The following is a 13,717-nucleotide window of genomic DNA, read 5'->3' on the forward strand; positions in this document are numbered from 1 at the left end:
CGTTGCGGCTGCTATGGTCGCCGCCAAGTCGATTATTATTGGTGCTGATTTGTGGGTGACTGTTAGCAGGGCTTGGAGCACTGATCGGCTATCCGAAATTATCATTGTTGGCCTTTGGATTCTGTTGCTCAGGTGGAGGACCCGTTGCATTGCCAGAGCTTCCGCCCCAAAGATGCTGCATCTGTCGTCTATCTGCCATGTTTCCCTGATGTTGTGGGAGAGGATTACTACTCCGGCAGTCGTTCTGAGTGGCGTTTTTGAAGCGTCTGCTCCAATTGGCCTGAGATCGAAAAAACGCAAGAACTTTTCAGAGGAATAGTTCCTCCTAGATATGTCGGGTTTCGTCTTTTACTACCCGGTCACCCCTTTTATGGCCGAGAGGTCAAAGTGGCAGCCACCGCTCTGGGGGTTCCGGGATCGAATCCGGACGGGTCGAAAAATCCCCAGGAATTTTTCGGGAGATCGTCCGATCGGACATGTCGGTCCTGTTCCTCACCACCCGGCCGCTCCATTGTGGGCCTGACCGAACCCATAATGGGCTTACTAAAAAAGAAACCCTCTTAGTGCCCACAGGGCGCAAACCCGGTCGCCCCATTGTGGCCTGGCCGAACGAATAATTAGTGCCCGCAAGGTCGAACGAATCAAAAATGAAAAAAATATTATAAATTTTAGAACTCCAGTAAGACTAGAAATTTTATTCGTATTTTTTACAAAATAAATAAATATGTATTTATTTTAACTTATTATAGAAAAATATAATTTATTAAAATATTAAAATAAGTGCGAATTTTTCAGGGGGCGTTAGCAACATTTTAGGTGCGGAAGTTTGTCAAGTGGAAGAGAAAAATGAGTCGTTTCCGATAATGTTTAAAGTTCCATTTATTTTTAATTGATTTAGTTATTGCTGCATCAATAATTAACGTAAGCAAACAATTTTAAAATTAGTAGTAGTAATAATTTTAAAAATTTGCTTGATTAATTATACGCGGTGCTTGGTTGATATTGTATAGGATACTGTATTAGTAATCCCGAGGACATAATTAATTAATTTGTAAGGACAATTATCGATTTGATAGGCCCGATTTTTTGTTTTTAATTTAATGAGTTTCATGCCGTTGTGTATTTGACATTTATTTTTGAACTTGGTGAAATTTGTAAGCTTAATTCAATATTAATATATAGCATTTGATTAAACCATAATTATTATAAGAATGTTACTTTCAATTTATAAAAAGGGAATCAGGTACTTTTCATTTATTTCATGTTTATTATTATTTAATAAGTTTACATTGAATACATAGAATAATAATACACCTACATTTAATAATTCTTGATTTTAACTACCAAATGGTACCTAAACATCAAGAATTATTATACAAAAATTAATGTGCTGTACATTTAAATTTAAAATTAATACATTTATAGATTAATATTATTTAAAAAAGGGTTAATTTTGCAGAATTATTCTATGTTTTGAATAAACAAAAAGTCTGACAACTGTTTTGACAATGTAAATATAAATCGGCCCGAAGCGATGTAAATATACTGGCATGATAAAATTTTTTGAGAGTTTGAATTGATTTTTAAAATGATCTCTTATGTATGACAGAAATAGAGATCATATTCTGTCTGTGAATGATCTCTATTTTTTAATAATTTATTAATCATAAAATAAAAATCATTAGTAGGAATTAAACTCTCAAAAAAATTTTGTCATGCTAGTATTTTACATTATGCTAATATATACAGTGGTTGATCGCTTAACGAACATAATCTGTTCCAAGACTTTGTTCACTATCTGAATTGTTTGTTAACCGTTTATCAATTTACCATACGTTTTTATGGAAATTTGATTAATTCGTTCTGGAGATCCCAAAAAAATAAAAAATACCATATTTACTCACATATAAGACAAGGTTTTTATTCATTTTTTACTGCTTCAGAAACCTAGGTCATCCTATATGCGTGAGCAAAGGATTCTTTGCGTTTTTGCAATAATTTCTGTGAACCATGTACACTTCATGCTGTCATTATAGGTCTACAGTCTATTTAGTGTAAGTTGGCATCTACTATAAACAAATTAAGACACACTTTCCTTTGTTTATTGGTTTAATCCTACGTCCATTAATTAAAAACCATGTTGCATCTTATTCATTCACAGAAAGTAGTTTCTAGTTATTTATAAAAACATGAATGAAATACAGGTCACTTAGCAATGATTATATATGTAGTTATTTTATATTAGTTAAATTGTTATTTTTAATGAATATTAGCATATTCTGAATCGTTAAAAATAAACTTTTTTTGGTCATGCACATTATAATGTTTTGGTTTTGTTTTCCATTCATCACATATTAAGGCAAACATGGTTGTTTGGTTAATACATGCATTTGATAATATTTTATTTGTGATTAAACAAAATAAAATTAGAATTGTATTAATAAATCTAATTTTCTTTATTTTGATCTCTAAAGTCACACCTCGTCCTATATGCGAGATCGTCTTATATCCAAGTAAATACGGTATATACTTTCTTACTATGTTTATTTATATGTAATAATAAAAAAACATATACACAGACTTGCATTTATATTAGTTATGTTTTTTCTGTTTGTGGGGGTTAAAGAATCTGTCTAATGTCGATTGGTTTTCTTTCTTCTTCAGGATTTTTCAGAAGTAATTAATAGCATTGTAATTGTAGAGATTCCCAAGCCTATTAACCTCAATCTGGTTTGGATGCCATTCTAAGACCGTTGTTCTGACATCCTCCCACTTCAAAAGATCTTTAATAGCAAATATCAGCATTAGTCCTCTTTTTCAGAAGAAAACACATCTTGCTTAGTTTCTTGGTGTTCTTTATTCAAGAGTTCTTGGCATTCTTCTGTCATCAGATCAGTTTCAGGTTCCATTATGAGCTCTTCAATGTTCTTTATTTCTCAGATGTGATTTTTGTTACTCCTTTAGCTGCTTCAGTCTTCTTGATTATACAGTATCTTTCTTAGATAAGATTGCACTGTGGCTTACTGTAGACCTGTTCAAGCCATACTGCTCAGCAACATCAGACATCTTTTGCCCACTCTCTACCTTTGCTATTATACTCTCACTTTTCAAAAATAAAAACTGATGCAAAACTTAACGAGTTCCCACCCGACAGTCTTGTGAATACTATAAAAGAATTGTTTCTGTCGGAAAAATAAAAGTCTGGAATTACAAGGGAGAGTTTCAAAGTTTAGAGGAATACTATCTGATCAGTATATACCGGGCTGAGTGTCGATGTCGATGTTGCCCACGCTTCGAAAAGTTTCAAATTGTTGCCTGAAGACAAGGGAAGACCAATTGGATCAGTATTCATTATTTTACGTCGGATCAGTATTGTTCTGTGAGGTGTTCGTTATCTGAACATAAAAATCTTTTGCGAAAGTGTTCGTTATCCAATTCGTTCATTAACCAATCACCCACTGTATTGAGTTATAAAGGTGCTGATTTATTAGGATAATGTGTCTGTTATGATATTGAGTGGATTCAGACTTGATTGAAATGCAGTGATTATTTTATATTGAAAAAAAGTTGTAAAATGCTATTAAAATAATTTTATAATGGTTTTGAATGGCTTTATTTGAAAAAGATCATGGCTTATTGGTGACCTTTGTTGAACAAGTTGTACACAAATTCTCACTAACAGTCCAGCATTTTTCGAAACTAACATCATCTAATGTTTTGGACCTACTGGAAGGTATTCATCAGGAATTTGGAATACTGGAATGTTATTTTAATTTTTGTTTTGAATCGAATGAATTTTTTAAGTTTTGCTGTCATGCACATTACGAAATTTCTTGATGTGGAGCTTATAATGTGTCAAAGCATGTTTGCCATGTTCTAGAGATTATTTTTTCTTTGTTATTAATGCAGTTTCCTTCCCTGTTTGCCTTGAAAATTTCAAGTACTTCCTTATCTTTGATATTCTCTCCACATATAGATGTTTTTAACAGGGAGGCTTGTTGAAATAACAGGACTTTTTTGACAGATTAGCGAGAGTTTGTGTGAAAGTTGTCCAGTTTTGAGTAAACTGTTAATATGAACAAGTTGTAATCTTGTTGCAGAAAGTCTAATCTGTCAGAGTTTTTACTCATTGTTACATTATCAAACTATTCAAAGACAAGATCAGAATCACATGTTAGATTATGTTCTTGCCATTTGCAAGAGAAAAATGTTCTTGCACATACTCAGAAGAATTTGCAGATCATATTCTAGTGCATTGTGTAAACATCTGAATCATTAACAAATCTTGTCAATGTGTTTTTGGATGTGACAAAATGTCAGCAATAGTTATATTGTGTAAACCAGCCTTAAAATGTTATTTTTCCTTATCCATCATGGGTTTGGATAGACAGGAGTGGTGAGGGATGTACAGTACCTTACATTGGATATTTCATCATGGATGGAGAGTTGGAGTTGAGGAGTTAAATCTTTTTTATGGAAGTCTGAGTTAATTTTAAACAATATAGATTTGGGAGTTGTGTGTTTTTCTGCCAACTCCCCAACCTTGAACGAAGAGTCAGGAGTAGGGAATTCAATCCCGGTCGTTATTTTTAATCCCGGGATTTTGGGATTATACTTAGTCTATCCCGGGATTATTTCGGGATTATTTATTCGGAATTATTTAGTAGTGTTTGCACCAACAAACACTACTAAAATCTGCTGGCAAAACAAGATGGCTGACACATTGACAGGTAAAACGCACTGAGCACTATGCAGGAAGATCTCACCCTGCATTCTTAAGTCTACAGTTACATAACATACCTGACATCTGTTACAATTTTGTTTAATCGACTACAAAGTGTATTCGATCCTTAAAAGCTCTAAATTTTAATATAGATGAGTTTTCGAGCATATTATTTATGTTTATTATTCAATTTAAATTGGATGCAACAACCAGAGGCTGGTGGGAGTGCTCACTTAAGGGTGATGATATTCCTCCATTGAATGACTTATTAGAATTTTTAAAGGGTCATATTAGATCTCTACAGCCAACCAAAAGTGCTCTCGACTGCACCAGAAAATCGATTGGCGCCAGCGAAAATTCAAAAATGCAAAAATGAAGTATATTACCAGGTAACCCAGTGAGAACTGCTTGCCTATCATTTTAGTTCAAAATACAAGAAGTTTTATATTGAAATGATAGTCAAGAAATTCTGTTAAGAGCACTGGCACTGAACGTTTTGCTTCATGCAGTCTGTTTTGCAACTTTTTTAAAATAATGTCAATCCCGAAAATCTCGGAATCAGGAAAACTTAATCCCGAAAATTTCGGGACTAAAAGGTGGTTGGGATCCCAGGATCAAATCCTCTAGTCTGGAGTCAAGGAGATGAAATCTTTTTTATGGGAGTCTGAGTCGATTTTAAAAAAACTACAAAGTTGGAAAGTTGGAAGTCATGTATTTTTCTGCCCATCCCCATCCCTGTATTTGATCTTCAAAGTGGTAGACTGATGTTTTAACTGCCTTGGCCATTCAGCTGTTATAACAGAAATTATAATTATTTACCATTAGTTATTTAGTTATATAATAAGAAAATTATATTATATTTTTATTTCTGACAAAGTTTTTAATATTTTGTGTTTTATCTTTTTGTTTTTATTTTATTATAAATACTGTATAGTTTATTTGCTTTTCCTTTGTTATACAGGCCTATAAACCTTTTAATTAATGATCTTTTATTGTTATGTCAGTTTATAATATTAAGATATCAAATAAAAGAGATAGAAAGAAGACAGGATGAAATAAAGCACAAGAGAAAATTAATGATAAAGCCTATGTGAAGATAAATGAGATGCTGAGTTTATAAAATTCTAGATGAATAGGTAATATATAAATTTGTTAAAATAAAGCTGGATTTCATTATAAAGAAGCTAGAGACGTGAAAAATTTTTTTTTTTTAGTTGATCAACTGAATTATAATCAACTGATAGAGCCAGATTAACTGTTGGGTGAAGATGATATAGTAGCTAGTGTGATAACCTACTGAACTAATTACTGTACCTTTAACAGTGGGATTTTTGAAGAATACTAACATTTTGTACCCAGTTAATGGATCATCCTCAAGCATTGAAATTCAAAAGTGGATTCACTCTATTTTTGATTTTTGATGCTTGAGAATGACTCATTAACCAGGCTGAAAACATTAGCACTCTTCAAAAATCTCCTGTTAAAGGCACAATAATTAGTCCAGTAACTATTGGGCTAAAATTTGGCTAATTATAGTAATTACAGTGAAATCTCTAGAGAGACCCCCTTTGTAACAGACAATTTTTAATGATACCTCTAAGTAGCCAATCAGTGATAGAGACAGTTGCATTTATTTGTATAAAAAAATGCATTTTTGATTGTTGTAATAAAGTAAAAAAATAGATTATCTATAAGTTTGTTTATTCTGTGATCTATTAAAAATGCATAATAAAAAATCTAATTAAATTTAATTGATGTAAGAACATTATTTGTATTTCCTCAAGCATAATAGAATAGTCTTCTCTGTATGTAAAAGTCACATGGTTAAATATCTCTAGTTAACTGATATAAACAGTATATGTACAAAAATATAATTTAATATTAAATATGCTATTTCCAGATTAATTTTACATAAAATGGCTGCTGAAAAAGTAACTTTAGCTGATGCTCTTTCAAATGTTGATGTGTTAGATGAATTACCTCTGCCAGATCAACAACCTTGCATAGAAGCTCAGCCTTGTAGTATAGTTTATCATGCAAATTTTGATACCAACTTTGAAGATAGAAATGCATTTGTTACTGGAGTTGCAAAATACATAGAAGAAGCAACAGTACATGCAGAATTGGTAAGTTGATTACAATATCAAGAATTTGGATAGGTAAAATAATATAAAAATTTGTGATCATATGGAATGGTTGCATGTTGATTAATGATTTAATTTTGAATCATAATTTATATGATTTAACAAATTTTTATGTTTGTAATAAATTGAGATGAAATTTAATTTTATAAAAAGTTTTATTTTAAAACTTATATGAATAATTTAAATTTTTTTTTTAATTTTAGTGTGTTAAAATAAACAAACATAATATTAAAAAACAACAAAAATAAAAAATTATAGACTAGCCTAATTGTAAATTGTGGGATATTTAATTTTGCAGCTTAAAATCTGACTTAGACATATTTCATTGACTCTGTATTTTTCTAAAATAATAAAATCATTAAATATATTTTAAAAGGATCAGCTATTGATTGATGATAAATGTTTTCAAAGTTTCTTTACTTCCTCATCAGATCATAGATTCAAATTTTTGCTATTCCATTTTAACTTTTGTCAGTTTGAAAGGAAAATCTCATTTTGAATTGACAAAGAAGCTTTGAAAAGTTTATCAGCAATCAATAGTTGACTTTAAAGTAAGTTTGATGATTTTATTAATTTTTTTTTCTTATATAGTAATTTTTAAAATGACGAGATATGGAAAAATACATGAAATTGAAATTGGATAGATGTCCAAATTATTGAAAAGTTAAATTTTGATATATTATTTTTTAATGAGGTTTGGAAATTAATTTGTTGTAGAATTTGAAAATTAACTTGTTACACAGAAAATAAAAATGTAAGAAGAAAAGTATAATGCTAGAATCAATTAAGTTTATTTCAGATTAAATGTTTTTTGGGACTATATAGCTCATTATCAGATCCTACATAAATTTGAACAAGAACATCAAAGACGCATTCTAAAGTCTTTGACATTTGGAAATTTCAGACATATGTTTAAAAGTTTGATTGCATAACAGACTGTAAAACAAAGTTGAATAAATAAATAAATAAATACTAATAATAATAATACTAATAATAATAGTGAGATAAACAGGAACCAATGAAATTAAAAATAATAAACATAAAAATAAAACTGAATTAAAAGAAATAACAAACATCAGACAAATTAGGAAAGTTTAACATGATAGATGCCAGATAGTCTACTCTTATGAGAGGTGACACTCATTGATCAATTAGACCCCTGTTTTTGTGATGGTTTGTAGGTACAAAATACTGCTTGTAGATAACAGAGATAAAAAAGAACACACATTCTTTTTTAGTCAAATGAATATGCTAAGGCAAACGCACCAGTAGTGGACACTTTAAGGGAAATTTTTCGATTTTTTTTGAAACTGGACCCCTATTTGGAAGCCTTATGGCTTAAAAGTTATATTGTCTGTTAGACAAAATCTTCCTTCACTCACTCTAAAGATTTTAATTGTGTCGGTCTCATAGAATACATTTTAATTTATTTTGTAAGGTTGAAAATGTTTCAGTAGTGGACATTGAAAAAATTGAGATATTTAGTAATGGACAGGCATTTGCACCATTAGTGGACAAGGAATATAGAAATGATTATATTCAAGATGAAATCGTTTTTATTTTTCACAACTTGCAGAATTTGACAGTATTTACTATAAAGAACAAGAACTCTGTATTAATTATAATGACAACTCATAATTAAATTAAATTAATTAAAATATCAAATTGTACAAATGTAAATTACATGTGCATAGTTTGTAATGTTTATATGAAAATTGAACTAGTAAGTATTATGAAACATAAATATAAAACATTACAATGTTAGTATAAGAAATTTTGTTATTATTACATTATTCTTAACAAATACAAATTTTGAAGTAAACGAGACCAGTTTTAACATACTGGAATTAGTAATGTAACGAATAGTATATTCGGCCTCAGCCGAATACCGAATATTCGGCCAGGAGCGTGGCCAAATGGCCGAATATTCGGCCAAACTATTCGGCTTGATTAACGCACATATAAAAATTAGCGTGCAAACCTCATTATGCAAGGATCGCGCACCCTGCTCTCTATTGGCCCGATGTCACCGATTTTTTCTTCCAGTAGGTCTAAATTATTAAAATTAATTAATTAAATTATAATTATTAAAGTTAATATGAGATTGAGCCTAACGTCTACCTCTAGTGCCAAATTGGTTTATAATTTATGTAATAGCCGTAAATAGCCCGATATGATTCGGCAGTTGTTGGTATTTAGATGTAAGTTATAACTTATAAGTTATTTTATTTGCAATCTATCTTTTTAACTCTTTAATTAAGCAGTAAAATTTTATTTTTACTACGTATTTGTAGACTGAATAGTACCCTAAGGATATATACTTTAGTGGGGTCATATGGTCTAGTTTCTCCCCAGATGTGAAACAGTTCAAATATATTATTGGGGGGTTTCTATTTGTGAAGTTTTGTGATATTTTGTTGCTATTGTTTTTGTCAATATTTTTAAAATTAACATGATTTCAAATGTTATCTTTTGCATATAATGAGAAATGCCCATTCTTTGCTTTATATATAAAATAAATTTTATAATAGTCACTCATCTTCTAGAAATAAATAATTATTTCATTAAATACGATACGTTGCAATAAAACGTTTCGTAAATCATTTTAAAATATCGTAAAAAAGATTAAAATATACAGAAATACGAATATAACATAATTAACTAAACAATAACACTAATGCCTGATACGTTCTAACCTACATGCCATCAATGCCATAAGATATCGGGCTAGATAAAGGCTATAATATTATTTTAATTACGAAATAATTTACTAGAGTTAGACGCTATTTCTTATTAACGTTAATAATTATAATTTAATGTTTAGCATTAATAAAAGTTTCCAAAATGATTAATTTACTGTGTTTTTGTTATTTCTTACTCCTGTTTTTAGGTATTCGGTATTCGGCCGAATAGTGACTAAATATTCGGTATTCGGCCGAATAGTGATTTAAATATTCGGTATTCGGCCGAATAGCGATAAAATAGGCCGAATACTGGGTAGTAACCGAATATTCGTTACATCACTAACTGGAATGGATTAGTGTTACACTCGATATAAACACTTAAAAATAATAGTATAAAACTGGGTTCTAAGTTACATTTAGGAGAACTCAAATATTAACGCCAGCATAGTTTAAGGAAATATTGTTGCATTATTAATTTGTATCGAACTACTTATCTATGTCAATGCCTTTTGGAAATTGACAGCGACCATCTCTTCCAAAAATTAGAGGCTTAGGAAGCCTCGAGTCAATATGAGAGATATTTATCATTTGTACATCTTTTTCATGTTTAGCAAATACGCTTTTCATCCTGTTTATGGAATTAAACACAATCACTTCCGCAACATTATCACTGATTAAACTGGCAGCTTTGCACATACATTTGTACTTTCTTTTCTTACCAGACAAGGTGGCAACTACAAAATTGTTCTCATGCAGGATGTTTGATTCCCTTTCCTTTTTAATAGTATTCCGACTGTGACTTTCAGACATATCCTTCCTCTGAGTCCCATTTAAAGTCCCTTCAATACTTTCTCCCCTTTCTTCTGTATCTTTTGATTTCCTAATTGCTGAACTTGGTCCAATAGTTTCATTTGAAGGGGGTTCAATATTTTCCTGAAACTGCATAATGTCTTCTTCTTCATCTTCCATAGTGTCTTCTACATCTAATGTAACGTCATTTGTACTACTACCGTCAGATGGAATCCAAGAACCTTCATCTTCTGATGATGTCTCTTCCTTTCTCATTTTCTTCTTTCATTGCCTTGTAGTCTTCATTTTCATAGCTTTCTCTTCAGCTTTCCTTTTTTTCTCAGCAGTCTGTTCTTCCTTCTTTTTCTGTCTTGCCAAAGCTCTCTCCCTTTTCAGTTCTAGTTCTGCTATTTTCTTCTTTTCCTTATTTTCATATTATTCCTGCCAAGCTTTTCATGTAAGTAGTTACATCAAAGGTATGATTTCCTTTTTCTTCCTTTTGTTAGTGATTTCCTTGGGTTCTGGCCAGAGAAGTGACCTTTTGGAAGGACTAGGTACTGTTTCAGAGATCTGACTGTTGTTGCGGCTATTGTGCGTACTTGTGGCAACAATGGTATTGCCAGTGTTTGAAGTACTTGGTCCTTCATTTCGATAGTGGTAGTCATTATGAATGTCATGAATATATGATAATGTTGGAGCGGGTTCCATTTTCTTAAATTTGTAAGTGTCATCTTTCACGAACCTCCAGAGTGTTGACGGAGGAACTCCATGTTTATTTGCAGCTGTGTTAAGTGGAATCCCACGATGGACATCATTTACTGCATCCTCGATTCTGTCTTCTTCATAAGACCACCACTTTCGCTTTTGTGATGGCATGTTTCTCGATCTGGAAAAAAATACTGGATGTGCATCTAAGGCTTATGATTTTAAAACTGAACTGAATGAAGAGGATGCAAACAACCTTTTATCAAAATATATCTTTACTGGAGACTTTGGTATGAATCTCCACTATTAATGCATGTTTTGTCCACTATTGAAACACCTCATTTCAATAAACGGACATTCACGGTTTAATAGTGGACACCCCCTGTCCATGACTAGACAGAGTAACCAAAAAATGCCTGAATCAACACTGTATGTTACTTAACATTAGGTGATTTAATTTTTGACTTGATACTGATTAAAAGTGAAAAGTTCATTTTCACTAGTTGTGGCCACCTCTTGTTCACTACTAAAAGTATATGATATATTTGTTTCATTAGTGGACATCTCATTAAATTGACTTGAGAAATAAAAATGCTATCAGGAAGGTCTTAAAACATACCAACGAAGCTCATATTAATAGTATATCACCAAAAAACTTCAGTGAAACTAACTGTTAATACAGCAAGCATGATTTCACTTACCTAGTCCTTAAGGAAATGGACAGCAGACTCACTTGTTTTCATACATCAGCAGGAACGCCATCACTAATGAGCACGGGAAAATATCCCATGATGAACTAGAAAAGGGTGAGTGTGAGTTACCACTACTAGAGGGTTCTGTCTACTGAATGATTTGTATGTTTGAACAGTGAAGCCATCTACAACCTTATTACTCACATTTGAAGTTCAAAGTGTCCACTACTAACACAGTGTCCACTACCGGTACATTTACCTTAATTTTCTAGAAATGGTAGTGAACAGTTTTTCTTAAAATTAATATCAAATGGAGATTTTTATAAAGACAAATTTCTTGGACCATGTTAGAGCAAGTATTTGCTAATTTTTTGTAATTATTAAAATGCTTTTTTACTATCATTAAAGAATTTTAATGCTGAAAGACAGCATTGTTTATTTTGTATATAATTATTGGCATAAAGTATATATTTTTACTTATGATAGTTGTAGAGTTTATTATTCATATCCATAGATCTGGATCCAACTTTTTTAAAATGTATTTATTGATTTTATTCATATGCCATTGCTAGAGGACTATTTTTAATTTTTTTGCTTTGTATGGTGAACGAGTAGCCTACAATGAAAGGTTGACTTCGCCATAGAATTGTTATTGCCTCAATAGCATGTGAAGAGACAGAACAAAATTGGCTCATCTAGTATGTATAGTCTTAAGAAATGTATTTTTTCTAAAATGTATTTAAAATTTTCAGTTAATGTTACTCTAGGTAGCCAAGATGGCAGCTTGTCTCTAATTCCAGCAAGGAAACAGTGGGATGCACGTTCTAACCTAACCTAACCTATTCTAATAAATTACCTAATAATTTGGTTGCTAATAATTATGGTAATTAGAATAGGTTAGGTTAGAATGTGTGTCCCACTGTTTCCTTGCTGGAATTAGAGACAAGCTGCCATCTTGGCTACCTAAGGTAACATTAACCAAATTTTCTTTCCATTTGTTTAGGATGGGCTCTGTGGTTGTGATTATAAGTTTTCTTTGGCCTTCTGGATGGGTAAATGTTTAGCATTCAGTACTGTAATCTGTCTTGCCAAACAGATGCAGTATTCCTATTAGAGATCAATTCTTCTGCCAGGGCTGTGGATATCCATGCTTTCCTAACAGGCTCTCTGTGTTCAAAAAGTCTAACCTTTAGTGTGTGGTACATGCTACCAATATAAAAACTGGGATCTTTGTTCTTATTCTGTATCAATGGGATTCTCTATGTGCCTGCTGATAGCTTCTTCAGTATCAGATTTTTTCATTTCTTACTAGGTTATAGATGGTAGATGAACAGATCATGGTGATCTTGATTTTTTGGATCTTTAGGTGTTTATGTAGCAATAAGATAGCAATTAGACTTCACTTCTATTACTGTGAGATTATTGACTACCTGGCTTGTTTTTGGTTTTCACTGGTAAACAAATCTTACAAAGAATTCTGGAACTGAGATTACAAATTAGCTGGCATGATAAATTGAAAGAAATTACTATATTTTTGGTGAAATTAAAATCCTTTGACAGGATATACAGTGGACATCAAAGAGTGTAGATATGCTCGATGAAGAAGAGAACAGAAAGCTGCTATCTCGCTTTGTTTTTTTTTTTTTTTAAGTATGTTTTTACAGTCTCTTATGTGATATTATCTGAAATTTCCAAATGCTCAAAGACTTTAGAACTCATCTTTGACATTCTTGTTCAAATTTATGTAGATTTGATGATAGGATGTGTAGTCCAAAAATGTTTAATCTGAAATAAATTTTGGAGTCCTTAATTAATTCTACTATTATATTTTCTTTTTACATCTCATGGAATTGTGCAATTTGCTTAAATGAAAAGATGTAAAGATTTCAGAATCCATGTCTAAACATTGTTGATGTTGTAAGCAACATGATAAATTCATATAAATAAACAACAACTAACCCGTTATATATAAAGACCAAC

General features: G+C 31.4%; 1 protein-coding gene across 7 annotated transcripts in view; it reads left to right on the forward strand.

The window, feature by feature from the left end:
• Positions 1 to 810: 810 nt before the first annotated feature.
• Cyfip (Cytoplasmic FMR1-interacting protein Sra-1) overlaps positions 811 to 13,717 on the forward strand; it is a 70,652-nt gene continuing 57,745 nt past the window's right edge. For all 7 annotated transcript variants that reach the window (XM_067280751.1, XM_067280755.1, XM_067280752.1 and 4 more), the window contains exons 1-2: positions 811 to 921; positions 6,624 to 6,849. In XM_067280751.1, coding sequence (XP_067136852.1) covers positions 6,640 to 6,849 — 210 coding nt within the window. In that variant the 5' untranslated portion in view covers positions 811 to 921; positions 6,624 to 6,639. The remainder of the gene's footprint in view (positions 922 to 6,623; positions 6,850 to 13,717) is intronic.

Source organism: Centruroides vittatus, unplaced genomic scaffold, assembly GCF_030686945.1.
Source record: "Centruroides vittatus isolate TY-2023 unplaced genomic scaffold, ASM3068694v2 contig_890, whole genome shotgun sequence".
Lineage (NCBI taxonomy): Eukaryota > Metazoa > Arthropoda > Arachnida > Scorpiones > Buthidae > Centruroides > Centruroides vittatus.